Source organism: Mobula birostris, chromosome 9, assembly GCF_030028105.1.
Source record: "Mobula birostris isolate sMobBir1 chromosome 9, sMobBir1.hap1, whole genome shotgun sequence".
In the NCBI taxonomy this organism is placed as follows: domain Eukaryota; kingdom Metazoa; phylum Chordata; class Chondrichthyes; order Myliobatiformes; family Myliobatidae; genus Mobula; species Mobula birostris.
Window position 1 is genome coordinate 134,512,212 of NC_092378.1, and position 27,930 is coordinate 134,540,141.

The 27,930-nt window shown below is 38.2% G+C and overlaps 2 protein-coding genes across 8 annotated transcripts in view; one reads left to right on the plus strand and one right to left on the minus strand.

Moving 5' to 3' along the window:
• Positions 1 to 3,260, plus strand: part of mapk8ip3 (mitogen-activated protein kinase 8 interacting protein 3) — a 198,219-nt gene extending 194,959 nt beyond the window's left edge. For 6 of the 7 annotated variants that reach the window (XM_072268888.1, XM_072268891.1, XM_072268889.1 and 3 more), the window contains one exon: positions 153 to 3,260. In XM_072268888.1, the coding sequence (XP_072124989.1) occupies positions 153 to 268 (116 nt within the window). In that variant the 3' untranslated portion in view covers positions 269 to 3,260. The remainder of the gene's footprint in view (positions 1 to 152) is intronic. The other variant, XM_072268893.1, reaches the window with a different exon arrangement.
• On the minus strand, positions 3,141 to 26,483 carry nme3 (NME/NM23 nucleoside diphosphate kinase 3). The gene is made up of 5 exons (XM_072268896.1): positions 26,377 to 26,483; positions 24,393 to 24,523; positions 15,952 to 16,053; positions 11,266 to 11,378; positions 3,141 to 6,535 (listed from the first exon to the last, which is right to left on the minus strand). Exons 1-5 carry the CDS (start codon positions 26,420 to 26,422, stop codon positions 6,418 to 6,420), a joined length of 510 nt encoding a protein of 169 aa, XP_072124997.1. The 5' UTR covers positions 26,423 to 26,483; the 3' UTR covers positions 3,141 to 6,417.
• Between the last annotated feature and the right edge of the window lie 1,447 nt (positions 26,484 to 27,930).

A 27,930-nucleotide genomic window follows, 5' to 3' on the forward strand; every position in this document is an offset into this window, starting at 1 on the left:
AAAACTATTCAGATTTAGGCCTGGTAGGTGCAGTATATTGATTTCCATCCACTTCTACACTTGTGGGTTGGAACTAGAATCAGTCACTTCTTGAAATTACCTGTCTTTATCTGTGAACTTTTTGTTTACTCGCTGAACAACTCTGTTTGCAGGTGATGGTGAAGATGATGAGACAGATGAAAGTTTGCCTGATGGAATCAGACCAGCTCTCTCCAAAGCAGAACGAAGTCACATTATTGTCTGGCAGGTGTCATATATTCCTGAATAGGATGTCTCTCCTACAAAACCTACTTCCAGATACCTGCAGATCATCTGTTATGTACATATAACATCCCCTGCATTGTACTTGTCCATAAAGAAAGCCACTGAAAATCTAGAATTTCTGTAGCATTTCCATGGTATCTCCATTTTGGAACTGTTCATTTGTTGAAATTTGCAACAATCCAACACATTTTGGATTCAACTTAAAAATGGAATGTTAAAATAATTTAAAATGGCTAACTCTGGCTTTTTGGAGACTGAAATCTTATTCACTTTGACAAAATTTGTTGCTGTGTCAAGCACTTACCTTTGTAATTAGCCTGTCTTTAAAACATGAAACCAAGAATGCTACCATATTGCATGCCAGATATTGAATAATGTCATTGGGCAACTTTCATGTCTGTTCATTTGTGCATAACTTAAAGGTTGATTTGTTTATAAGTAGCATTTACTTTCATTGGTATCAATTTGTCCCCCAAAATACTTAATCAAAAATCATTACTTATAATGTTCACACTTAAATCACAACTGCAATATTACTTTTGAGTTTCTCGTGAGGTCCTACCCCTGTGATGGAATCCAGATGACAGGTGATGCAAAAGGGCTGGAATGGTAGATAGGAAATTTCAAAAACAGTGTAACAACTACATACAATAAAGTGCAAAAACAGAAACCGAGAATAGATGTAGCTCAGTTCCTTATGTTCTAGGATGCCATTGATGTACAAATGACACGGAAGTGTAACATTTTTTTCATGCACGTTCAACTTACAGATTACAGATTATCCATTCATCTATTATTATTGGCAATTCCAGAAAGAGTAGCGTTACTTTAGGGAGAAAAGTGCATTCACTTTCCAAAAGAGTTTCTGTACATGCTCGGTAGAGGGAATTTTCACCGGATTTTGTTGTAGCTGTCAGCGTTCTAGTTGGCACTGTAAGGGTTTGGTAGAACCAGCCAATTCCTGGTTTAATGTGCAACAATATCTGCAAAGGGATGGGGAACTATGGAATGTTAACTGGATACATTCTTATTCATTTATGAATGTTATGGAAAAACATACTCTGGAGATGCCAGGAATTTAAAAATTCTCTTCTCTTTCAACTAACTATTTTGATCAGTGAAATTCTCCTTGTTTTTCTAAGCGGCTATATTTCTGTTGGGATAAATTGCATTACTATTCCAGGTTTAACATAGCAATGATATAATGACAAGATCACCGATACTGGCAGTAGTGTTCTGGAAGACTTCCTTCCCTGGACAGCTCAATGGATAGTTGTAAGTTGGATATAAGATTGTTGCAAATGAACTGAGGTCATCGGAAACTTGAGCCCACTAGAAGAACATTTAGTGATCCAAGGGACATAGAAAGATATCTCAGTATTCATCAGTAATCTATTTGTCTTTTATTTTCACCATTTTACAAAACTCCATGGTGAATCTTCCAGTATTAAAACATTGACATGCTGCATGCTTTGAAGGTATTTTGGCTGCTCCCAGAGATGATCTTGAGTGAAAGCACAGCACATACTGTAGCTTATACTAACTTATTCAAAATTTCCTGTGGCATTGACAGGGTAGTCATTTTTTGTGGTGTTGGTGTACCCCACTAGTTTTAGCAATGTAAAACCAGCTTTGATCTTGCTAGTAACATCAATATAAGTACTGGTCAACTCCTTCTGATTAAGATTTAGGAGATTAAAAGTTCAAATTGTGAATAACTTGTCAAAAATGAATCATTGGAGGTTAAGTGGGATCTCTTGGTCCTTATTTGTTTTACAACCTGTGAGATGGTGTATTCTTTTTGGATGTAGGGAGAAGGATCATTTCTAACCAATGCACAGATTGGTGTTGCACTGTGAATTGTTTTTGCCTCAAGGGTAAGGGCTAGAAGTAGTTCAAATGTAGAGAGTAACACAGATCAAGATTGAAAGACACAACATTTACTGTGCAAAGAGCAGTAAGTTTTCAGTTTCCATCTGAGCCACATGGAAATATTGATAATTGCACACAAGAATTGAGTGGCCTCCTATGACCTCCATACATTAATGTTGGCATTTAGGAGACAGTTGTCCTGGGTATAAAAAGGAAAACATTTGAGTGTGGAATGAAGAAATTATGTTTTAATATCCTGGAGTATGTTATAAATGTTAGTGAAATCAAAGCCTTTTCATACTGTTATTCATTCTTTGTATGTCCATATAACATTACGGGAGTATTCCAAGCCTACACCTCAGTGTAACGTGTAATAATGGGGTTATTTTGACCAGTAACAAGTTATTTTAATTGTTCTAATGAGGGTGTAAGTAGAAATGAATAAATTTTGAATGAGCTGGCAAGTACAGCAATAGGAACCAGGAAGAGAAGCAAAATCATTGACAGATGGGAGAAAATCTGTCTGCTGTTCTTCAGAAGAACTCACATTTACCAACACTTGGCAGGGTGGGATGATTAATGCTGGTTTGGAAATCAGCAAGTATGATTTTTTTCTTCTGGCCACATGAGTGCATTATATTTTAAAATATATCTGGTTTTCATCTTGATTAGGTGGTCATTTTACTAAGTCTATAGATTATGGCTCCTCTGGACATCCAGACCATGTCTTCTGCCAGTAGCAATTTGAGGTTCTTCTCATCATGTAAAGTAGCTCCTGTGTATTACAGTCTTGAGAAAAATGACACTGTAGTCTGAACACTGCTGTTTCACAGCAGAGTCCTGTACAAAATGCTGCTTGGTGTATAATGAAAAGGTCGGGTTGGGTGTACAGAGAGGGTTGGCTAGTGTAAGGATACAATCTGAGCTAATTTCCCTGTGCAATGTAATTTAACTTAACATGTAACTGTTCCATATGTAATAAACACTCACATCATAAATCACTTGTTGCAGTGTTTATTTATGAATTGAATAATGTGCCATGTTTCCAAATTGCTCATTATTACAGTACGCCCGTGAAGAGAAAGATTAAATTATCAATCCGTGCTTGCTTCTGCAGCGTATTACTGACATCTACTAATTTATCATGGTCAATGCATTACTTTCTAAGCAGGCTTTTGAAATTGCCAGTCCTTTCTGATTATTATGTCAGTCTATATAGGGTTACTCAGCACTGTATTTTCAGTCAAGTTTTAACCTTTTATCATGACTCGTACTTTGAAGACTAAAATGTTATTCCAAGTTTTAATCATTGCATATTTGACTGAAAACTGGGCACGTGCTCCTTCTGAAAAGAAAATGACTTTATCTGCTTGTAACCTTTACTTATTTTCTGAAATGTACAATCAAATGGCCATAGCATAGGTTACCTTGATTATAAAGCTGTTTTATTCACACCTCACTAGACACATTAAAAACTACTTTCCACATTGCCTAACACAGTGAAAGACATTTGGTCAGCTCCCTTGAATTCCACAAACAAAATGGAAGCAGCTCAGAGGCCATTTGCACTTCTCACATTTGAGATAACAATTTGTAGCCTTGGGTCCTTAATAGTGAATTTCATGAGTTTTGGGTACCTACACTTTTGTTTTCTTTTCACATATGTATGTGTACCCTTGTTTCTGGCACTAAGTACAGGCAGTTCCTGGTTTACATGCCTAATGTCCATTTCTAATTCACCATAAGCCAGATATATCAATTTTCTACAATAACTCGTACGTAACTTTACATTCACGTGCTATATTTGATTTAATAATTGCTAATGCTACCTATAATTAAATTGATATATACTGTTTACTCATTTACATTAATAATAAAATATTTTATTACTAGCTTGAAAAATGTATGGGAGAATTTTGTGAAGTTGGATTTGTAACCAGGGACATCCCTGTAACTGGTGACTAAGGTCATTGGTTCCATGACTACAGTCTTTCACAGGGAAACACATTTTCTGTGTTCCCCATCATTCTCTACAACTTGAAACATGCTTTCTCATTTTTCCAATTCTGGTGAAGGGTTCTTGACATGCAATGCTGACTCATGTTCTATCACCAGTGATGCTGCTTGATCTACTGTGGTTCCAGCATTCAAATAGAGAGTATCACTAATAAGATTTGGTAATTTGCAATTCACTGACTCTTGCAAAACTGATTTAGTTAAAAGAAACTTTAAACAACAGATACATTAGCACTAGGGTCATTCACATTTTTACTTCATGCATAATATTATTGTCTTAACATATTACAAGATCCCATAGCATTGAAAAAGTTCACATTCGTGATGCGTGCCACAGTAAAATCTGGAGTTGTGATCAGCAGCAAGTACACTATAAATATTGAGCATTCTTCTGTGGCAAAACACTTTGTAGCAGATTGCCTACCTGATTGTCATAAACAGTTATGACAAAGACTGGGGAAAAAAGATTCCTATGGAAAATTTCAGCAGCCTACATATTATAGCAGTCAACCTATTATATTCAATGTTGACCAGTCTAACCGTATAATGCAAGCATCCTTTAATTACCACTGGCAAAAAAACTATTAATTTACTTGTATTCCAGCAGTGTGGTAAACTATGATAAAAATTATGGATTAAGCTTAACAATATTTTATCTTATTTCTCTGGAACTTGTATCAATAGCATTTTTAACTCGAGCTACAGGATTTAATACCCCGAGAACAGGTGCACAAAAGAGATTTTGTGTACCCAAACTAATTATTTTATTGACAATAGTAATAAATATAAAATGTTCAGTCCTATCTATTGATCTTTTAATATTATGGCCATTTGGCATTTTTTCCTTTACAATCCTTAGTTTATATTCAGGATGAAACAGGTCTGAATTAACTACAGTACAGCATACAGAAACTAAAACAGATGTAGAAAGTCCTAGTTCTATGGCAGGCAAAATTATATAGCCACTGAACAAGTTCCTAAAAACTATTTGCATTTTTATGATCACAGTGAATAAATAATTTTTTAAATGATAAAGCAGCACAGGTGATGCAACCAAATCTGCTCAAATTCAGATACAAGACCATCAAACAAAAACTTTGGCAAAAAAATATGAAATGGTGAACTTGGCGAACATTTTATTACAATGTTGCTTCACATAAGTTCTTCTAATTCATATCATTTTAGTTTAATCTTTACCAATTATTGAATGAACATAATATTCATTTACTATGAGAAGGCAATGAACCTCTTGTGATCTATTTAGCATAATACATTTAAGAAACTGGTCTAAATCCACTGTGTAATTTATCCTCATTATAATAATGCTGTCAGATTGTTAAACAATTTCCTTCTTTAAAGCCAGTCGATTAATGTCAGTATTGCAAAAGTGATAAGAACAGGAGTTCCCAAACTTTTTTTATTGCCATAGACCCCTGCCATAGACTCCAGGTTGGGAACCCCTGGCTTAGAAATATTGTGGAATCTTTTTCTTCTGGTACTCAATGGTCACATTCATCATAGCAATCCGTGCATCGTTTGGGTGCACAGGTGAAGACAGGCTACATTAAAAAGATTTTGAAGTATCGCTCACATGAAGCTGTAACAGTGTTTAATTAACTCTTGTCAATCACTCATTATTGACAGATGAGAGAAAGGTCTGTCAGAAACTACCAACCACTTCTCTAATATTTATGTCCCCTAATCTTTAGCCATAAAGGAATGGGGAATCTTCAGACTCTGACTTGTCAACAAGTTTGATAACTGGATCAATTACAATAGTCTAGATGCAGATTACCGTTTCATCCGATATCATGAAAAAGCTTGTGATGCTGATTATCACTCAACCAAGAACTGATTGTGCTTTGATGTTCATTTGTGTCATATTAGATGCTTCTCACTAGAAAAAAAACCACCACCCAGTTTTGCGGTCCATATTCACAGCAGCAACATTTTCAGGTACAAAATATGGAAATGCTGGAAACCAAGTTTAAAAAAGTAGTAGAAATGCATATCACTGAAAGATAGCTTAATACTTCAATTCTAGAATCATCTAAAGGATTAATATTTTTCTTCCAAAGTTTCAATTAGATCCAACATGAAGGAACAATTTTAAAACAATTAATTTCAAAAGAATTTGCATAGAAAGAATGAAAAACTCAGTGCTGCATAGGTCTGTTGCAATCAATGTGGATACTATAACAATGAAGTTTCAGTACTGGTGGGCTTGTTCCTGAGCGATGCTTTTTTTAAAAAACAAGGATTGGTTTATTCATATATCCAGTCATCAGCAAAATCATTCCAGCAAACCAGCTCCTCCGGGTGGAACCAGAGAGAGATTTCACGGACAGCACTCTCCACTGAATCACTGCCATGGATTACATTCCTGCATCACACCAAAATAAATAAGTTAGATTAAATACATGAGATTCAAGTTATAATATTGCATCATAGCAACATTATGAAAACATATGTATCTATGAAAACAAACCTATATTTCCTCATTTCCTGCTTCTGCATTTAAAACTTATTTCCCTTTAAATGTTCTGAAAAATTCAATCACACACTTCGCAGCCACGTTTAGAAAGTTGGATATTAATCAAATGGACTTTCTTTGAGCTTGTACACCATTACTTCTCCACCTTACCTCTGCTGGAGAAAGTTTTCTATTGTAAGGTTATCAAACTAGCCTGACACTTGAAATTAATGGAGCCTTTTCTCCCCCAGCAAAGCTGCAGCTTTTATTATTACATTTTTGTACTCTATTACATACCAAAATAACTTTTGTTCTTAAAAAGGACCTTCTGTGTACATCTGAGGGATAGCTTCATAGTTCCTGATATATGGCAAGAATCTTAAGAGAAATTTTGGTACTACCATTTTCCATCATAGCTGTGTGGGAGGTTAAGAGTTTCCTGTGTGAATGTAGGACCTCAGACTTCCTCAAAACTTATCACCTGCAGTTTCCCAACTGCACTGCTTTTGGTCTCCTCATGGTTTCCACTGGAGGGAACTACTCAGCATCTGTGTTGGATAATTTGCCTCTGCACTTGCACCAGATTACATCTGGCATATGCAGCAAACCAGTTTTCAATCGAGATGAACAGCAGGTACAATTTACACAATTCAGTTGAATTACATATTTAATTACATTTTTAGTATTAAACTTTAAAAAAAATTTCTAATAATTAGAAATTGTCAGTATAATTTTTCATCATTTTTGAATGTTAGGATAATTATAAAGGCATTTGGTATTCACAATTGCTTTCACAGTTTTAGCAGACATTAAGGGACAGAGCATGCCAGGTGAACAGAAAGGCACTTTGCTTGTTTCTGCCAATCAGTTGGCAGCTCAGCTATAGAGGTTATGCCTATTCTCCAGCTAAGAATAGGTTTAATGGGCAAAGAAGTGAAGAACATAGGCAGCATAATAACTGAAAGATATAGGCCATTAATAATTTAGACAATAAGACACAGGAGCAGAATTAGGCCATTCAGCCCATTGAGTCTGCTCTGCCAATCCATCATGGCTGATCTTGGATCCCACTCACCCCCATACACCTGCCTCACCATATCATTTGCTGCCTTGACCAATCAGGAAACTATCAACTCCGCTTTAAATATACTCACGGACTTGGCCTCCGCCGCAGTCTGTGGCAGAGCATTCCACAGATTCACAACTCTCTGGCTAAAAAAATTCCTCCTTACCTCTGTTCTAAGAGGTCGCCCCTCAATTTCGAGACTGTGCCCTCTAGTCCTGGATACCCCACCATTCTCTCCACATCCACCTTATCTAGTCCTTTCAACATTCAAAAGGTTTCAATGAGATCCCCCTGCATTCTTCTAAATTCCAGTGAATACAGGCCAAAAGCTGCCAAATGCTCCTCATACATCGACCCCTTCATTCCCAGAATCATCCTTGTGAACCCCCTCTGGACTCTCTCCAATGACAACACATCCTTTCTGAGATATGGGGCACAAAACTGTTGACGATACACTAGGTGCAGCCTGACTACTGTCTTATAACGCCTCAGTATTATCTCCTTGCTTTTATATTCTATTCCTCTTGAAATAAATTCCAACATTCCATTTGCCTTCTTTACCATGGACTCAACCTGTAAATTAACCTTCTGGGAGTCTTGCACGAGGAGTCCTAAGTCCCTCTGCACCTCTGATCTTTGAATTTTCTCCCCATTTAGATAAAAGTCTTCACTATTGTTCCTTTTACCAAATGCATCCTTTATCTCTTCAGCAACCTCTGTTAGGACTCTGGGGTAGAGTCCATCTGGTCCAGGTGACTTATCCACCTTAAGACCTTTGAATTGGCCTAGCACTTTTTCCTTTATAATAGCAATGGCATTCACTCCCACTCCCTGACACTCATGGACCTCTGGCAAACTTCTAGTGTCTTCCACAGTGAAGACTGATGCAAAGTACCCATTAAGTTCATCTGCCATTTCCTTGTACCCCATTACTAACTCACCAGCATCACTTTCCAGTGGTCCAATATCAACTATTACCTCCCTTTTACTCTTTGTGTAACTGAAAAAACTTTTGGTATCTTTCTTTATAATACTGGCTAGTCTGCCTTCATCTTTTCCCTTCTTATAGCTTTTTTAATTATTTTTTTTTTGAATTTTAAAAGCTTCCCAATCATCCAACTTCCCATTCATTTATGCTACCTTATATGCCCTTTCCTTGGCTTCTATGCAGTTCTTAACATCCCTTGTCAGCTATGGTTGCCTACCCCAGCCATTTGAGAACAACTACTTCTGTGGGACAGATCTATCCTGCACCTTGTGAACTATTCCCAGAACCTTCAGCCACCTCTGCTCTGCTGTCATCCCCACCAGTATCCTCCTCCAATCCATCTGAGCAAGCTCCTCTCTCATGCCTCTCTAATTCCGTTTATTCCATTGCAAAACTGATACATCTGACTTGTACTTCTCCCTCTCAAACTGCAGTATGAATTCAGTCATATTATGATCACTGCCTCCTAAGGGTTCCTTTACATTAAGCTCCCTAATAAGATCTGGGTTATTATACAACACCCAATCTAAGGTGATCTTTCCGTAAGTAGGCTCAAGCACAAGCTACTCTAAAAAGCCATCTTGTCGACATTCAACAAATCCCCTCTCTTGAGATTCTGCACCAACCTGACTTTCCCAAACCCTTTGCATACTGAAGTCCCCTATTACAATTGTGACATTACCCTTACTACATGCCTTTTCCAGCTCTCTTTGCAATCTCAACCCCACATCTAGGCTACTATTTGGAGGCCTATATACGATTCCCAATATGGTTTTTCTACCCTTGCAATTTCTTAACTCATCCACAAAGATTCAACATTCTCTGAGCCTATGTCACCTCTTTCTAAAGATGTAATTCCATCTCTTATCAACAGAGCCAATTGACCGCCTATGCCTTCCTGCCTGTCCTTTCAATACAAAGTACATCCTTTGATGTGAAGCTCCCATCTATGGCCTTTCAGCCACGACTCAGTGATGCTCACAATGTCATACTGGCCAATCTCTAATAAGGTTCATCCACCTTATTCCAAATACTATGTGCATTTAAATGCAGCACCTTCAGTACTGCATTCTTTGCTCTTTTGCATTTTGCTTCTGTGGTACAATTTAACTCTTTCATATTACACCCATCATCAACTTGTAAACCTGCTGTCTCACCCTCAGCTCTATCATACTGGTTCCCATCCCCCTGCCTTATTAGTTTTTAAACCACACCCAAAAGCTCTTGTAAACCTGCCTGCAAGAATACTGGTCCTCCTTGGATTCAAGTGCAACCTGTTCCTTTTGTATAGGTCACACCTGCCCCAGAAGAGGTCCCAATTATCCAGAAATCTGAATCCCTGTCCCTTGCTCCAATTTTTCAGCCACACATTTATCTTCCACCTCATTCTATTCCTATCCTCACCGTCCTGTGGCACAGGCACCAATCTTGAGATTATTACTCTTGAGGTCTTGCTTCTCAGCTTCCTTCCTAACTCTCTGTACTCTGTTTTCAGGACCTCCTCACTTTTTCTATCTATGTCAATGGTACCAATATGTACCATGACTTCTGACTGCTCACCCTCCCTTTTCAGGATATTGTGGACACTTTCAGAAACATCGTGGACCCTGGCACCTGGGAAGCAAACTACCATCCCTGTTTCTTTTTTGTGTCCACAGAATTGCTTATCTGTCCCCCTAACTATAGAGTCCCCTATTATTGCTGCTGTCCTCTTCAGTTCCCTACTGTTCTGAGCCACAGGACCAGACTCTGTGCCAGAGGTCCAGCCGCTGTTGCTTTCCCCAGGTAGGTTCCCCCCCCCCTGAAATGGAGTACTTATCGATGAGGGTTATGGCCACCGAGGTGCTCTCTATATCTGACATTCTCCCTTCCCTCTCATGACAGTCACCCAATTATCTGTCTCCTGTAGTCTTGGGGTTACTACCTCTCTGTAGCTCCTGTCTATCACCTCTTCACTTTCCCTAACAAGCCAAAGATCACTGAGTTGCAGCTCGAGTTCCTTAAGGAGCTGTACCTCGATGCACCTGGTGCAAATGTGGCCATCAGGGAGGCTGGTAGTCTCCCGGAAATCTCACATCTGAACCCAGAACAGAACATTGGCCGTGTAGACATACTCCCTATTCTCTCAAGAGTTAAATAAGAAAAAAATAAGGAATGTCCTGACGAAGGGTCTCGGCCTGAAACGTCGACTGTATCTCATCCTAGAGGTGCTGCCTGGCCTGCTACATTCACCAGCAACTTTGATGTGTGTTGAAGGAATGAACTTGCCTACTTACCTTGCCTCCGCCTGTTGAGCCAAAGCCTTACCACTCTGACTCAAACCACTCCGCTAGACGGCACCCCTCTTTTATGGAGACTGGGTTTTTAAAGTTCTTCGCCAGACTTGCGTGGGAATACTTCTTCTGCATCTGTGCAATACTCCAATCAAATTTGTTGCAGAAACCACTCCCATTGCATATGTTTCTCATTAAGTAATTGCTAGCTTGCTTTTAAAAAGCAAACTCACAAGGATAGTACTATTTAACAAAGAATTACCTCTATTTTAGATTAAAGTCAATCTTTAAAGCCAAACATGTGAGTACCCACCTGCTTACTTCAACACAGAAATCCCCTCTAATGGTACCTGGTGCAGAATCCGCAGGAGTAGTTTCTCCCAACATAGCCCGAGTGGTTTTAACAATATCCAGTCCTTGCCATACCTGAAATGTCAAGGATATAATGTTTGGTATCAATATCATAAGATATAGGAGCAGAAGTGGGCCATTTGGCCCATCAAGTCTGCTGCACCATTCAATCATGGCTGATCCAATTCTTCCAGCCATCCCTTCTCCCCATACCCTTTGATGCCCTGGCTGATCAAGAACCTATCTATCTCTGCCTTAAATGCAACCAATGACTTGGCCTTCACAACCACTCGTGGCAACAAATTCCACAGTTTTACCACCCTCTGACTAAAGAAATTTCTCTGCATCTGTTCTAAATGGACGCCCTTCAATCCTGAAATCTTCTTGTCCTGGACTCCTCTACTATGGGAAATAACTTTGACATATCTAAGCTGTTCAAGCCTTTTAACGTTTGGAATGTTTCTATGAGATCCCCCCTCATTCCCATGAACTCCAGGAAATACAGCCCAAGAGCTGCCAGACGTTCTTCATATGGTCACCCTTTTATTCCTGGAATCATTCTTGTGAATCTTCTCTGAACCCTCTCCAATGTCAGTATATCCTTTCTAAAATAAGGAGCCCAAAACTGCACACAAAATTCCAAGTGTGGTCTCACAACTGCCTTATAGAGCCTCAACATCACATCCCTGCTCTCATATTCTATACCTCTAGAAATGAATGCCAATATCACATTCGCCTTCTTCACCACCACCTCAACCTGGAGGTTAACCTTTAGGGTATCCTGCACAAGGACTCTCAAGTCCCTTTGCACATCTGCATTTTGAATTCTCTCCCCATCTATATAATAGTTTGCCTATTTATTTCTTCCACCAACATGCATGATCATACACTTTCCAACATTGTATTTCATTTGCCACTTCTTTGCCCATTCCCCTAAACTACCTAAGTCTCAGCAGGCGCTCTGTTTCCTCAACACTACCCGGTCCTCAACCTATCTTTGTATTATCGGTAATTTAGCCACAAATCCATTAACACCATAGTTCAAATCATTGACGTAAATCATAAAAAGCAGCAGTCACAACACTGTCCCTGTGGAACTGCACTGGTAACTGGCAGCCAGCCAGAATAGGATCCCTTTATTCCCGCTCTCTGTTTTCTGCCAATCAGCCAATGCTCCAGTCATGCTAGTAATTTTCCTGTAATTCCATGGGCTCTTATCTTGCTATGCAGCCTCATGTGCGGAACCTTGTCAAAGGCCTTCTGAAAATCCAAGTACACCACATCCACTGCATCTCCTTTGTCTACCCTGCTTGGAATTTCCTCAAAAAATTGCAGTAGGTTGGTCAGGCGGGTATTTCCTTTCAAGAACCACGCTGGCTTTGGCCTATCTTGTCATGTGCCTCCAGGTACTCCGTAATCTCATCCCTAACAATTCATTCCAACATCTTCCCAACCACTGATGTCAGGCTAACAGGTCTATAGTTTCCTTTCTGATGCCTCCCACCCTTCTTAAATAGTGGAATAACATTTGCAATTTTCCAGCCATCTGGTATGATGCCAGAAACTATTGATTCTTGAAAGATCATTGTTAATGCATCTGCAATCTCTCCAGCTACTTCCTTCAGAACCTGAGGGTACATTCCATCAGGTCCAGGAGATTTATCCACCCTCAGACCATTAAGCTTCCTGAGCACCTTCACAGTCGTAATTTTCACTGCACATACTTCACTTCCCTGACACTCTTGAATGTCTGGTATACTGCAGCTGTCTTCCACTGTGAAGACTGATGCAAAAACGCACTCAGTTCCTCTGCCATCTCTGCGTCTCTCATTACAATATTTCCAGTGTCATTTTGTATTGGTCCTATATCCATCCTCAAGTATCCTTTACCCTTTATATACTTAAAAAAAACCTTTAGTATCTTCTTTGATATTAGTTGCTAGCTTTGTAGAATAAAGAAAATGACAAATGACATTTTAATCAAAAAGTAGCCGTACCCAGGTGTTCTTTCATTGTGGTGATTCAGAGGAATAAAAGCAAAATTCTGTTAATACTTCACAAAGAAACAGGCTTTGAGAAGATAGGAAAAACCAACACTTCTCTCCATAAATGCTGACTATTTCTAACATACTGTTAATTCATATTTCAAACATTTACAGAATTTTGCCCTAGTTTTAGTAATTCTGCAATTCCTGGAGATGTTTATGATGACTGGTGCACTGATTTTTTTTGAAAATGGATTCCAAAGAGGTATTCAGGTTTGTAGATGAACATAACTATGGCACAAAGTATTACACCCTGCGACTTTATTTGGGTTCAATACAGATGTTTGGTTCTGAAATAACAAAATTATTAGTTTGAAGTCCTCATGTACAAATAGAGGTCAAACCACATTGAGCAGCTGCTACTGCATCCACAATTTCTTCACAATCTGCTTTTTAATCCCTTAACAGCTACTCAAGATTTGAATAATCCATTGTTTAACAGTGAATCTAGATGGTGAATATCATTAAACTGTTGACTTATCAAAGATATCATACACAGCTAATCCTCTCATCCCCCATTCTCTCACCAATGTACTTTACATGTTTGAATTATTGGATTGGGTCAAGAATTTTGGTTGATATTCTTTCTTCCAGTTCAAAGGTGTTGAATTGAGTAATTAGTCCTTTTTAAATACAAGTCACAATCCAAATGTGCCGATTAGGTAACTCAACAGCACACATCAATTATTTATTTAATGCATTTGAAATTTGGGTTTATATACTCAGACCCCGCTTAACGCTGAGGATGCATTCCTCGGAGGTGAAGCGCTACGTAAATCAGCGCAACGCGGGGTCATTATAACATTACGTAAGAGGACATGTGTGCCTGATTAAAAATCAAACCTGAGATATGTATTGTTTTCTGTATACACAGTAATTTGTGGGGATACGAACATGCAAATAGGCTGAACCTGTACATCAGTGAAGCAGCAGCAGAGGGAAGTGGGTGGTGGTTCCATATTAGAGGAGGGACCATCGAGATTTGACTGCCTTTTCTTAAGTTTCCTCTCATGAAGCAGTTCTCGGCAGCAGGAAATCTTGTCGAGAATGCCTCCCTTTGCCTTATTGCTTCGCTCCCAGTCAGGGACATTATCGATGAACTGGTCCATGACTTGTGTGATCATAGTGATGCTAGTGCTGAGGAATCTCATGGTGAGGTTTCTTGTTGGTGTTTCCTCTTCTCCATCCGTGTCCTCAGATTCACCCAGGATACGCTCCTCTGCCAATCCTATTTGACATGAGAATTCAGTAACTCTTTAACATCGCCATCATTAACACCCCCTAATTCTGCTTCATTGGCCAGTTCAACTATGTTTTGGATGACTGGTTCTGCTTGAAATCCTAGGATGTCATTACATGCTTCTAGCCATGGCTTCTTCCACCCTCTGTTCATGCAGTTTGAAGTTACTTCATCCCAGGCTGCTCTGATATTGTCTACAGCTTTCATGATGTTGTGGTTTTTCCAAAATTGCCTGATGGATAGTTTGTCTTGACCTTTTGTTTCCTCTACAAGCTGCTTGAATGTGCGATGAAGATGCTGATCCATTGGTTGAAGTAATGAAGTGGTGTTGGGTAGAAGGTCTACAAGAACGCAGGTCCAAAGCGTGTCAAGACTCTCAGGGTGGCCTGGGCATTATCAAGCACCAAGAATCCTTCAGGTTCAGGCTCATGTTCCTCACAATACTGCTTCACTGCCAGACAAAAATTTGAAACAAACCAATTTTGGAAAGCATCAATCGTCACCCAGGCTTTCTTGTTTGATTTTCAAATCACTGGTAGACTTGACTTTAAAATGCTTTTCACTGAGTGATATACAATCATAGGCTTTAAGTTAAAGCCACCTTTAGCACTGCCTCCTGGCTCAGCGCATATGTAAGGTGCTCTCATTGGCTAATTGAATGCTTACTGTAATGGTGGCTGCTCTTGAGAAGTTTTAAGTGTTGTTTAGAACGAATTTTTGTCATTTAAAAAAATTTCAATAAAGAACTTAATGACTACGTTGCAACGAACCAGCACAATGCGGAGTCTGAGTGTAAGTTTTAGCACATGGCCAAAACAAATTATTTGTCTACTGATTCAAAGGGTATTCTTATTCTGAAAGTATGCAAATACCCCTTTAACAATGGATATTGATGAAATTATAGTCTTTTTTTAAAAAGTGCACCATTATAGCATTTCACTCTATAAAACACTGCAGTATTAAGTTTACCTTGAACTATATTAGTATGAAATTAAGTTTACCTTAAAATATTTAAAATGTGTGATATTCTTAAGTTACTATTTTATGTGCATCAGGCCATTACTACCACACAAAAAATACAGTGTAATTAAGTAATAGAACCTGGTTTCAAGAATTTGCTAGCCAGATTATCAGTTAGAAGTGATAAAACACCATCTATTCTATCCTCTGGGCATCTAAACCAGGGTTAACAACACTGATTATTGAGGACTTCCTAAGAATTGACTGTCAATTCAGAGACAAAAAAAGACAGCCAATTGCTTGTTACCTTAAAATGCTATAGATAGTGTAATACAAGAAGGAGAAGGACGTTTTATAAAATAGATTAATGGATCGTACTATACATGTAGCTGGTCTAACATACCATGGCAACCACAGGTCCAGAACTCATGAATTTTACCAATCTATCATAGAAAGGCTTCTGCTTAAGTTCGATGTAGTGCTCTTTCAATAACCCTTCAGAGGCCTAAATTTAAAAAAAAGAGTACACAATAAATTGTAGCATTTCGCTCTATAAAACACTGCAGTATTAAGTTTACCTTGAAATAATGTATCAGTATGACATGAAGTTTACCTTAAAATATTTGAAATGCGGGACTTCCGGTAGAGCTCATGGAGTGAAGTCGTGTTCTTGACTCGCTCTATTACCTCTGAGTTTTTCTTCTTATGATCAGCTATATTTTAATTAACCATTAAGGCACCGACTTTTACAATATTTTGAAATAAATTGGGCTCTTTGATAATCGGATGCTTTTAAGGTCTGCTATGTCTAAGAATGGAAAAAACGGGAAGGAAGGCAAACCTCCAGTTAGACCGAAAGGTACCGATTTTCCTCCGACTGAACCACCGGTGACTTTGAAAGCTATATCGGATCTAATTCAAAGGGAAATTTCAACCTCTATTACGGAGCTGATTCGTGCGGAAATTTCAATTAATTTCCAGAAAATTGCCGATTCAATCGATAAAATTGAAACATCTATTACGGAACATCAGTCGGTTATATCTGATCTTCAAAAATCCACGCAACAAAATGAACTCAAGATGGAGAAAATCGAAGAAACAATTAAGGTAATGAAGAAGAAACTTGACTTTCTGACTTTTAAAAACTCTGACTTAGAATCCAGAATGCGATGGCAGAATCTTTGAATGATTGGGGTGCGTGAAGCTGTCGAATCTGATAACCCTATGAAGTATTTTTCTCGACTTTTAAAAGATGCATTTCCTACTGTATTTCCTGACCAACCACCGTTATTGGATCGTGTTCATAGAGTTCCATCATACTCGTCTAAGTCAGATAAACCTCGACATGTCATCTTACGTTTTCATTACTTTCAAGACAAGGAGAAACTATTTCGTTTCGTTCGATCTAAAGGTTACATTGATTTTTTGGATCTTAAGTTCCGATTCGTGGAGAATTTCAGTAAACCAATTCGGGATCAAGGGATTTGTTACAGATCCGTGATGTCGGAACTCTACAAGATGGATTTAAAACCAGCGCTGCTTTACCCAGCACGTCTAAGGATTCGTACGTTGGATGGAGCCCTTCGTTTTTTTGAATCTCTATCGGATGCCCAGAGTTATCTGGATCAATTTTCACCTTCAACATCTTAATCTTAATTTTTAACTATCTCCGTTTGATCGGAGGTTGTGAATCTGTCGGCTTTAATTTTTTTCTGCCTTATATGGGCAGAAAAGTTTATTTTTGATTAATTAATATGGTTGCTAAACTTTCTTTCTATCTGCGTCATTCCTTTCTTTTTCCCAGGGGATTCTGAGTGGTTATTCCCTCAGCGTCATTCTACGTATTTCCTTTGAGGCCTTAAATTTTGTAGTTTTTAAATCTACTTTTTTTTGTAGGTTTTCATAACTAGTTTATGTTAATAATTTTATTTCTTTTTTTGTTTATTCATAGGGTCTGGGGTTTGTTGTGGTTTTTTTTATATTTTCTGGCTTTTTCTCTGTTATATTAAGTGTTTGTTTTAATTGACTTACTTTTTTTATTCTTTTACTGTTTTATAACTAGCTGATCTTTTTTATATTTACACTTTTTTTAGGGAGCGTCTACCGGAAGTCATGGGGGTAGTTTTAGTGCTTACTTCTTTCTGGCTGGTCTGTGTTAGATTTAGCCTTAGGGTCATGGGGTGGGGGGTGGTGGGAGGGGCTTCACGTTTCAGTTTTTTTCTTCTTGGGCTATGTATACTATTGAAGTATTGGTTGCGTTCTCCTTCCCGGTATCTCTTATTTGTTCTGTTCCCTTTCCGGGTTCGTGGGCCGAGCCTATTGTCAATCCTCCTTGTTGCGGGTTGACTTTAGGGTTTATGGAGTCTACTATTAATTTTGTTTCCTGGAATACTAATGGTCTTAACCATCCTATTAAAAGGAAAAAAGTTTTTAAAGCGTTCCGGAGACTTAAAGCACAAGTTTTATTTTCACAAGAGACCCATGTGCGGAGGGGGGACAGACTATGTTTTTTTAAATTCTGGAAGGAACAACAGTTCTATTCGAACTCTAACGCTAAGATTCGAGGCGTCTCTATTTTTATAGATTCCTCAGTTACTTTTATACAACAAGATATTATTTCTGATCCGAATGGTAGATTTCTACTGGTTAGTGGTCTACTATTTAATAAAAAGGTAGTTTTGGTTAATGTTTATGCTCCCAATATGGATTGTCCGGAATTTTATAAATCATCATTTAATCAGTTCCCGAATTTGAATGAGTTTTCATTGATCTGGGGCGGAGATCTTAATACCTGTTTATCTCCAGCTTTGGACCGTTCGGCTCCTCTACGGACCTTACCTAATAAATCTGCAACTTTGATTAATTCATTCCTCTCTGATTCTGGGTCGATGGACATTTGGCGTTTTCTGCATCCTCAGGAAAAAGATTTTTCTTTTTTTTCACATGTTCACCATTCCTATTCAAGAATTGATTATTCTTTATTGACTCTCGTCTTATTTCTTCAGTGATTAAATGTGATTATGACTCTATAACCATTTTGGATCATGCTCCACTTAAGTTTTCTATTAAAATTCAGGCCAATACACAAAATAATAGACAATGGCATTTTAATTCGCTGTTGCTTCAGGACTCGGACTTTGTTAACTTTATGAATGAACAGATTGATCTTTTTTTTACAATCAACTATACAGAGGATATTTCTGTGAACATTCTTTGGGATACTTTTAAAGCTTATATTCGTGGTCAAATTATCTCATATTCTGCTGCTTTGAGGAAGAAGCTGAAGCAGGAGGAGTTGGTAATTGTGGACAAGATTAAGGAAATTGATAAGAAATATGTTACAGCTCACTCTGAGGAGTTACATAAACAAAGAACTGAACTTCAAATGGAACACAGTTTATTACTTTCGTCCTCGATTGTAAACCAATTAAAGAAAACAAGAAGTGAATTTTATGTACACAGTGACAAAATTGGCAAACTGTTGGCTAACCAATTGAAGTCTAATTATGCTAAATCTCAAATTAATCAGATTTATAATCAAAATGACCGACTGATACTTGATCATGCGGGGATTAATCAAACTTTCTTTGATTTTTATTCTTCCTTATATCAATCAGTCTCCTCGAGACTCTAAATATATGAATGATTTTTTTAGATAACCTAGACTTCCCTGAGATTTCACAGGATATGTCTTCTATGCTAGATACTCCCATTACCACTGATGAGATTAAGAATGTTATTTTCTCTATGAACCTGGGGAAAGCTCCTGGCCCTGATGGGTTTACCGTAGAATTTTATAAATGTTTTGCACCTTCATTAATCCCTTGGTTCTGTAGGGTTTTCCAGGCTTCATTAAAACTTGGTAAACTTCCCGAATCTTTTAATAGCGCGTCAATCTCTCTAATATTAAAGAAGGATAAAGATCCTGCTCAATGTGCATCTTATAGACCAATATCTTTATTAAATGTTGACTCTAAAATTTTTTCTAAGTTATTAGCAAACAGATTAGAAAAAGTACTTCCTTTTATTATTTTGGAAGACCAAACGGGTTTTATTAAAGGTCGTTACTCTTTTTATAACATTCGCACACTGTTAAATATTGTTCATACCCCCTCACAAAATGTTCCTGAGTGTGTTATCTCTTTAGATGCTGAGAAAGCTTTTGATAGAGTAGAATGGCCTTACTTATTTAAGGTGCTTGAAATGTTTAATTTTAGCTCGAAATTTATATCCTGGATCAAACTGTTATATCATTCTCCTGTGGCCTCAGTCCGTACTAACTCTCTAAGCTCACCTTTTTTCCCTCTTTTTCGAGGTACTCGACAAGGCTGTCCTCTCAGTCCTTTATTATTTGATATTGCATTAGAACCTCTTGCAATTGCCATTTGAGAATCTCCAAATATTACTGGGATAACTCGGGGCTTAAAGTCCCATAAAATATCACTATGCTGATGACTTACTTTTATATATTTCTAATCTTCAAAAATCCATCCCTGCTGTTTTAGAGTTATTAGCACAATTTAGTCTCTTTTCAGGTTATAAATTAAATCTTAGTAAGAGTGAACTTTTCCCGATTAATAAACAACTTCCCTTATATTATAACTTTCCGTTTAAATTGATTAATAATTATTTTTCATATCTTGGGATTAAAATTACTTGTAAACACCAAGATTTATTTAAGATTAACTTTTTACCTTTAATTGACCATATTATTCAACTTTCATCTAAATGGTTTCCTTTATATTTAACTTTGATTGGTCGTATTAATGCAGTTAAAATGTTTTTTCTGCCAAAATTTCTATATATATTTCAGGCATTACCGATTTTTGTTCCAAAATCTTTTTTTGATAAAGTTGACTCAAAAATTTCTTCATTTATTTGGCAAAATAAAAACCCGAGACTGGGTAAAATACATTTACAGAAAGCTAAGAGAGATGGAGGTTTAGCATTACCTAACCTTAGATTCTATTATTGGGCAATCAATATTCGACATATGAAATTTTGGTTATTTGACCAGGATATACTATCCATTCCTAAATGGGTAGCATTGGAATTACAATCTGTTCAGGGCTATACACTTGGCTCTATTTTAGGTTCCTCTCTTCCTTTTGATTTGAAACGCCTTAAACAGGTATCTAACCCGATAGTTAAATATACCTTACGTATTTGGTTCCAATTCAGAAAACTTTTTGATCTTAACCAATTTGGGCTAGCGATTCCTATTTTAGGTAACATATTTTTTCCTCCCTCTTTTACGGATCGTGCTTTTCAAATTTGGAAGACTAAGGGTATTTCACGGTTTTTGGATTTATTTTTAGATGGTTCCCTTATGTCTTTTGAACAATTATCTAATAAATATAATTTATCAAGAATACATTTTTTTGGATATCTACAAGTTAGAAACTTCCTAAGTACTATACTTTCTTCTTTTCCAATGCTTCCTCCTACTTACATTTTAGATACTATAATTAACCTTAATCCATGTCAGAAAGGTACATCGGCTATGATTTATAATATTATTATGAAACTTAGGAAAGCTCCATTTGATAAGATTAGGGTAGATTGGGAACAGGAATTGGGGTCTATCATTTCCGTGGATGACTGGGGGCAGATTTTACAATTAGTCAATACTTCCTCTATCTGTGCTAAACATTCCCTAATTCAATTTAAAGTTGTTCATAGAGCACATATGTCCAAAGATAAATTAGCTCGCTTTTATTCTCATATTAATCCTTTTTGTGATAGATGTCCAGGGCAGATAGCCTCTTTAACTCATATGTTTTGGTCTTGTCCTACTCTGGAAACTTTTTGGAGAGACATTTTTAATATTATCTCAAAGGTATTGAATATAGATATCTCTCCTCACCCTATTACTGCTATCTTTGGACTACCTAAAATTTCCAGTAATCTTTCTCCTTCAGCCCGTAGAATGATTGCATTTCTTACTTTAATGGCAAAAAGATGTATCTTACAACATTGGAAAGAGCTTAACTCTCCAACCACCTTTTTTTGGTTTTCTCAGACGATATTATGCTTGAATTTGGAGAAAATTAGAAGCAATCTTTATGATTCCTCACTTAAATTTGAACAGACCTGGAGATCTCTTATTCAATATTTTCATTTAATGTAATTTTTCTTCTTCTCTTTTTTGCTCCATATTTATATACCCTTCTTGTTTTTTTTACTGTTTTTAATGGAGGTCGAGTTTGAGGACGTGATTTTAAGTTCTTTAACTCTATTTGGTTCCAAGTTAGCCCATTGCTTTGCTTTGCTTTTAGTTTAGTTGCACGGTGTTTTTTTTTTTGGGGGGGGGTTCATTTCTCTCTCTCTCTCTCTCTATATATATATATATATAAAACATTAGTATACTATTATGTTACCTTAGTATGTTATGTTCAAATTACATTGTTTGTATCACTTTTTTTTCTGTATTAATATCTCCTGTAATTTTATTATATTCTAACAGTGTATTAGTGCCTATATGGTTTACCCTTTTGTATACTTATTCAATAAAAAGATTTAAAAAGAAAGAAAGAAAATATTTGAAATGCGTGATATTCTTAAATGACACATCAGAATGAGCAAAACTATAAGAGACAGAGTGCATGGATAGTCAGAATCTTTTTTCCCCCATTGTAAGGAATCAAAATAAGAGGAAACAAGTTTAAGGAGAGAAAAAGAAGTTAAAAATGTGATTTGAGGGGACTTTTTTCAAGTTGTTGGTATCTGGAATATGATGCCAGATGATGTGAAGAAGTCAAATACATATCACTATACTTAAGAGATTTTAGACACACACTTAAAGAGACAAAGCAAAGTAGGTTACAGACCTAGTGTGGGTAAATGGTATTAGTGCAGATGGGCAAAAAGGTTGGTCGATGTCTGTTTCTATGCTGTACAACTACAAGACTATCTTTATGTCAACAGTTCATGAACTGGAGTCTCTTTAAGTTGTATGTTTTTCTTCCTGGTCCTCGCAAGAGCTGTTACACGCTATTACTTGTCCTAAATATGTGGCCATGTCTCACAAATGCACTTGGCTTACAAGAAAACATATGGGAATGAATAAACTTACTGATTCCCATGCTTATATTGACTATCCTCCCACCCTGTCGCCTGTAAAAATTCTACTCCCTTTTCTTAGTTCCTTTGTCTCCACTTCATCTGTTCCCATGAAGTGGCTTTCCTTTCCAGGACATCAGAAATGTCCTCCTTCTTCAACGAACGGGGATTCCCTTCCTCCGCCATTGGTGCAGCCTGCACCTGCAGCTTCTCTATTTCCCAAACATCCACTCTCAACCCATCTTCCTGCTCCCAAACAATGATAAGAATTCCTCTTGTCACTACCTACCATCCCATGAGCCTCTGCATCCAATACATCATCCTCTGCAACTTCCACCATCTCCAAAGGGAACCTACACCAAACATATCTTTACCTCCCCCTTCTCTCCACAGGTATCACTCCCTCCGTAATTCTCTTGTCCATTCGTCCTTCTCGTCTAATCTCCTTCCCAGCACTTACCCTTGCAAGCGGCCAATGTGCTACACCTGCCCATTCACTTCCTCCCTCACCTCCATTCATGGCCCCAATCAGTCCTTCCAAGTGAGGCAACACTTCACCTGCAAACACACACAAAATGCTGGAGGAACTCAGCAGGCGAGGCAGCATCTATGGAAAAAAGTACAGTCGACGTTTCAGGCCAAAACCTCAACTGTACTATTTTCCATAGACGCTGCCTGGCCTGCTGAGTTCGTCCAGCATTTTGTATGTGTTGCTCTGATTTCCAGCATCTTCAGTTTTCCCTTGTTTGTGACTTCACCTGCGAACCTGCTGGGGTTGCCTATTGCATCCAGTGCTCCTGATGTGGCCTTCTCTACATTAGTGAGACCCATAGTAAATTGGGGGACCGCTTCGTCGATCACCTTTGCTCCATCCACCAAAACTGGAACTTACTGGTGATCAAGTATTTTTATTCTGATTCCATTCCCCTTCTGCCATGATCTCCCCTCGTGCCAAGATGAGGCCACCCTCAGGATGGAGGGGCAACAGCTTATATTCTGTCTGGGTAGCCTCCAACCTGATGACACGAATACTGTATCGATTTTCTTCTCCCGGTAAAAAAATTTTCTCTCCTCCGCTCTTCTTCTATTCCCCACAAAGACCTCTTACCTCTTCTCACCTGCCTATCAGCCCCACCCCTGGGTCCACTCCTCCTTCCCTTTCTCCTATGGACCACTCTTCTCCCATATTAGATTCCTTCTAGCCTTTTATCTTTTCTAGCCACATGGTTTCACCTATCACCTTCTAGCTATCTTCCTTCCCCTCCTCCCACCTTTTTACTCTAGCCTCTTCCTTTCCAGTCCTGAAAAGGGTTTCGACCCAAAATGCCAACTGTTTATTCATTTTCATAGATGCTGCCTAACCTTCTGATTCCCCCAGCATTTTGTGTCTGTTGCATATGAGAATGAAACATTTAAAGCTCAAAAATAGGAACAGTTCTACCCAGTCTGGTTGGAAATTCAAAAATGCTCTAGCTCAAGACGCCTGTCCCTCAGAACACGGACAACGCATCTCACTACAGCCCCCTAATTAGCCCTTTCTCATGTAGACATAAAATATTCAAATTATTTGAGTCTCTGAAGGTAAGTTAGACACATCTATTAAATATCTGTCTAACCCTTTACAGAAGTAACCAAACTATTCTTCATTTAATTCAAGGAACTATAAAATGGTTTATGAAGATAAACACTACAACCTACAGTAATCCCTGTATCCCTTTAAATTTATCATCTCTGTGTGCAACGATACTTCGTACTAATAAAAACAGACATAAAGCATCATACCTTCATCATTTTCATTCCAATCAGTTTAAATCCTTTTTTCTCAAACCTCCGTATGATTTCTCCAACTAAACGTCGATGAACACCATCTGGCTTGACAGCTATAAAGGTACGCTCATGTATTCCAGTGATCACTGAACGAAAACAGAAAATCCAAAGATATGAAATTAAAGTACAGTGTCTCAGGAGGTGCTGCCTCAAGAGGGCAACATCTAATATCAAAGATCCCTACCATCCGGGCCATGCCATCTTCAAGGAACTACCACAGAGCATAAGGTCCTGAAGCTTGAAGCCCACACCACCAGGTTCAAGAAAAAGTAATATATACCCTTCTTGTTTTTTTCCACTGTTTTTAATGGAGGTCGGGATTGAGGACGTGATTTTAAGCTTTTTAACTCTGTTTGGTTTCAAGTTAGCCCATTGCTTTGCTTTGCTTTTAGTTAGTTGCACGGTGGGGTTTTTTTTGGGGTTTTTTTTTCCTTTTCTCTATTGATATATATATAAAAATTAGTATACTATTATGTTACCTTGTTACGTTATGTTTAAATTACATTGTTTGTATCTTTTTTTTGTATTAATATCTCCTGTAATTTTATTATATTCTAACAGTGTATTAGTGCCTATATGGCTTACCTTTTTGTATACTTATTCAATAAAAAGATTTAAAAAGAAAGAAAGAAAGAAAAAGTACTCCCTTCAACCTTCCAGTTCTTGAACCAACTGGCAAAACTTAATCACTACAGTTTAACAACACTGTGACCACTTTGCATTCAAGTGGATTTTGCTTTGTTGTAATTGTATTTTCTTGTAAAATTTGCTTATCTATTTAAATGTGTATAGTTTTCCTCATCAAGCCTCAGCATTACATCCTTGCTTTTATATTCTCTCGAAATAAATGCTACCATGGCACTTGCCTTGTTACAAGCATAAACATGGTCATAAAGTAGGAAATACAATAGCTAATTTCTACAAGATAATATCCCACGAGCTTTACTATGCTAATAGATAATGTTTGATTTGTTTGTTTGAATAAATAACTGGCAGCCATTAATCAGAACATCTCTGAATCCGAACATCTATCACTGAATCTTTCACAATGATGGCTTTTGACGGGGCATCTGAATGATAGTGTCTGACATTTCCCTCAGTAGTGTACCAAAGTGTCAGCTTTGACGCTGTCCTCAAATCTCAGAAGGAGGTAGGAGAGCTGTAACTTAATTTACAAATTTTAGGCTCAGATTGGACATGATGGACAACTACCACCATCAAATTAGATCATGTGTTTCAATGCCATTTATCCCACATAGACAACTGTTCTCTGATTTATTGATTCATTGAACTTTGCTGATTTTTCATGTGCCAAATTGCCCTTGCTAATTAAACAATTAACATTATTTGTAGATGTGAAGTCAATATAGGCCACAGGAAGCTGCAAGAACATTGGTAAATTAAGTTGGTTTTAAGACGATCCAATGGTTTTACAGTCAACATTACTAATACCAGGTTATTGTTCTAGATTTAATTTAATTTAATTTAAATGACGCAGGGATCATAGCGTGATTAAAGGCGTGCCTAGTGGTTAATAACCTTTCAATAATTTGTTATCCCATACCCCTGAAGAATCAATTTTTCCATCCATTCAACCCAACAACTTTTGTAGCATCCCGGACTCACACAGCCCTTTGTGTAAGCGTGAGGCTTCTGACATCGTTCCTTCGGTCGCTTAACTCTGATTTTAAGATTAATTCATTCACAGAATAGTGAGTTTAACGTTTATTCATGACACTGCCATGATGTGCTGAATATTAACGTCGGTACAGATACAATGTCCCAGTCATTCGCTATTATATGCCTCAAAAAGAATTATGTCTAGGGCAGACACTGATGTGGCGCCCACTCTCTGCCGAATCCTCCCTCCAGTCCGCCTTGGGCTTGCCCCACCTCCTGTCTATCCCGGCCTGGAAAGCACCCTTATTCCCTCTCTCACCCATTTGGAACATGTAGGCAAACACGGCCAACGCTAGACAGATCATGCTGTCCCCTCACTCGTCCGGCGATCGCGACCCACAATGACAAGGCGACGGCAACTGGCGGGATGGCGCGCTGACGGGAACGCGCACGCACCCGCGCGACGTAAAAGCAGCCGGTGGCTGTGGGCGGAGCTCTGGATGACTGGTTGGAGGTATTGCGGGTCGGCTCGGCTCGGCTCGGCTGGCTCTCTCGGAGGCGGGCTGGTCATTTCTTCAGTATGGTTCCAAAATATAATTATATTCATGTATGTTTGCCCCTCGGATCTTCTCAGCACCACTTATATGTTGTAATGTCGGGGTATAACTCCTGGCATTGATAGTTCAAGTTTCCCAAACTTTCTGGAATGTTCTATCACAAACCAGAGATAATCTGTAGATGCTGGAAATCTGAGCAACACACACCAAATGCCCGAGGAACTCAGCAGGCCAGGCAGCATCTAGGAAAATAGTACAGTTAGCGTTTCGGGCCGAAACCCCTGCCAAAGGGTAGTGTGGGAACAACACCTCCCACACCAGCTCCACCACTTCTTTATTCTTTACATCAGTTAACTTACGTACAGCCTAATGTAACTTAATGGGCATACAATCAGTCTATGTATATAACATACCTTATGTATGTATATTTATTATTTTTTATTTTTATGGTGTTCTTCATCTCTTAGGAACAGTTAATACCTCTCAACTGTCAGGCTTTTGAAGCAGTGGGGATAACTCATTCAACTTCACTTGCCCCCTCACTGAAGCATTCCCACAGTCCACGGTCTCACTTTCAAAGACTTTTCATTTCATGGTCTTGATAATTTTTGCTTATTTATTTTTTTCCCTCTTTTGTATTTGCACAGTTTGTTGCTTTTTGTACATTGGTTGTTTATCAGCCCTGGTGGGTGCAGTCTTTCATTGATTCTATTATGTTTTGTGGATTTAATGAGCATACCCACAAAATGAATGCCATATTTGTACATACATGTGCCCGAAACGTCAACTATGCTATTTTCCTAGATGCTACCTGGCCTCCTGAGTTCCTCCAGCATTTTGTGTGTGTGTTGCTGGAATTTTCTATGACATCTATATACATCTATTGATTTTTCAACAGCAAATGCTGGTAGAGAGGACATGATTTCTATCTGCACGGGCATCAAGCGCTCCCACCTGTATTTCTGATACCTATGTAACATCAAAGGGGTTGAATTTGGACTGTTTTATTGCCGGGCACCAGACTTTAGGAAGGGTGATATTAGTGATTTGAATGACATTCAGACCTACAAAAGTCTGCACAAAGATTTATTAGAGTAAAAGACCAAAACCATGATACAGTGATGCAGCTTGTCAGGATGCTCTCTGCTGCACATCTGTAGAATGACTTGAGTATGGATATCCAAGATCCAGCTTTCTTCAGCCTCCTTGGAAAGTAGAGGCATTGGTGAGCTTTCTTGACCGTGCAGGATGTGTTCTGGGACCATGAGAGGTTATGTGTGATGAACACTCCCAGGAATTTGAAACCGTTTGCAGTT

Coding starts and splice junctions, on each gene's coding strand:
- nme3 (XM_072268896.1), bottom strand. CDS start 26,422: ATGATCTGTCTAGCGTTGGCCGTGTTTGCCTACATGTTCCAAATGG. Junction 24,524..26,376: donor TGCCTACATGTTCCAAATGG/GTGAGAGAGGGA, acceptor GTTTTCGTTCAG/TGATCACTGGAATACATGAG. Junction 16,054..24,392: donor TTGGAATGAAAATGATGAAG/GTATGATGCTTT, acceptor TTTTAAATTTAG/GCCTCTGAAGGGTTATTGAA.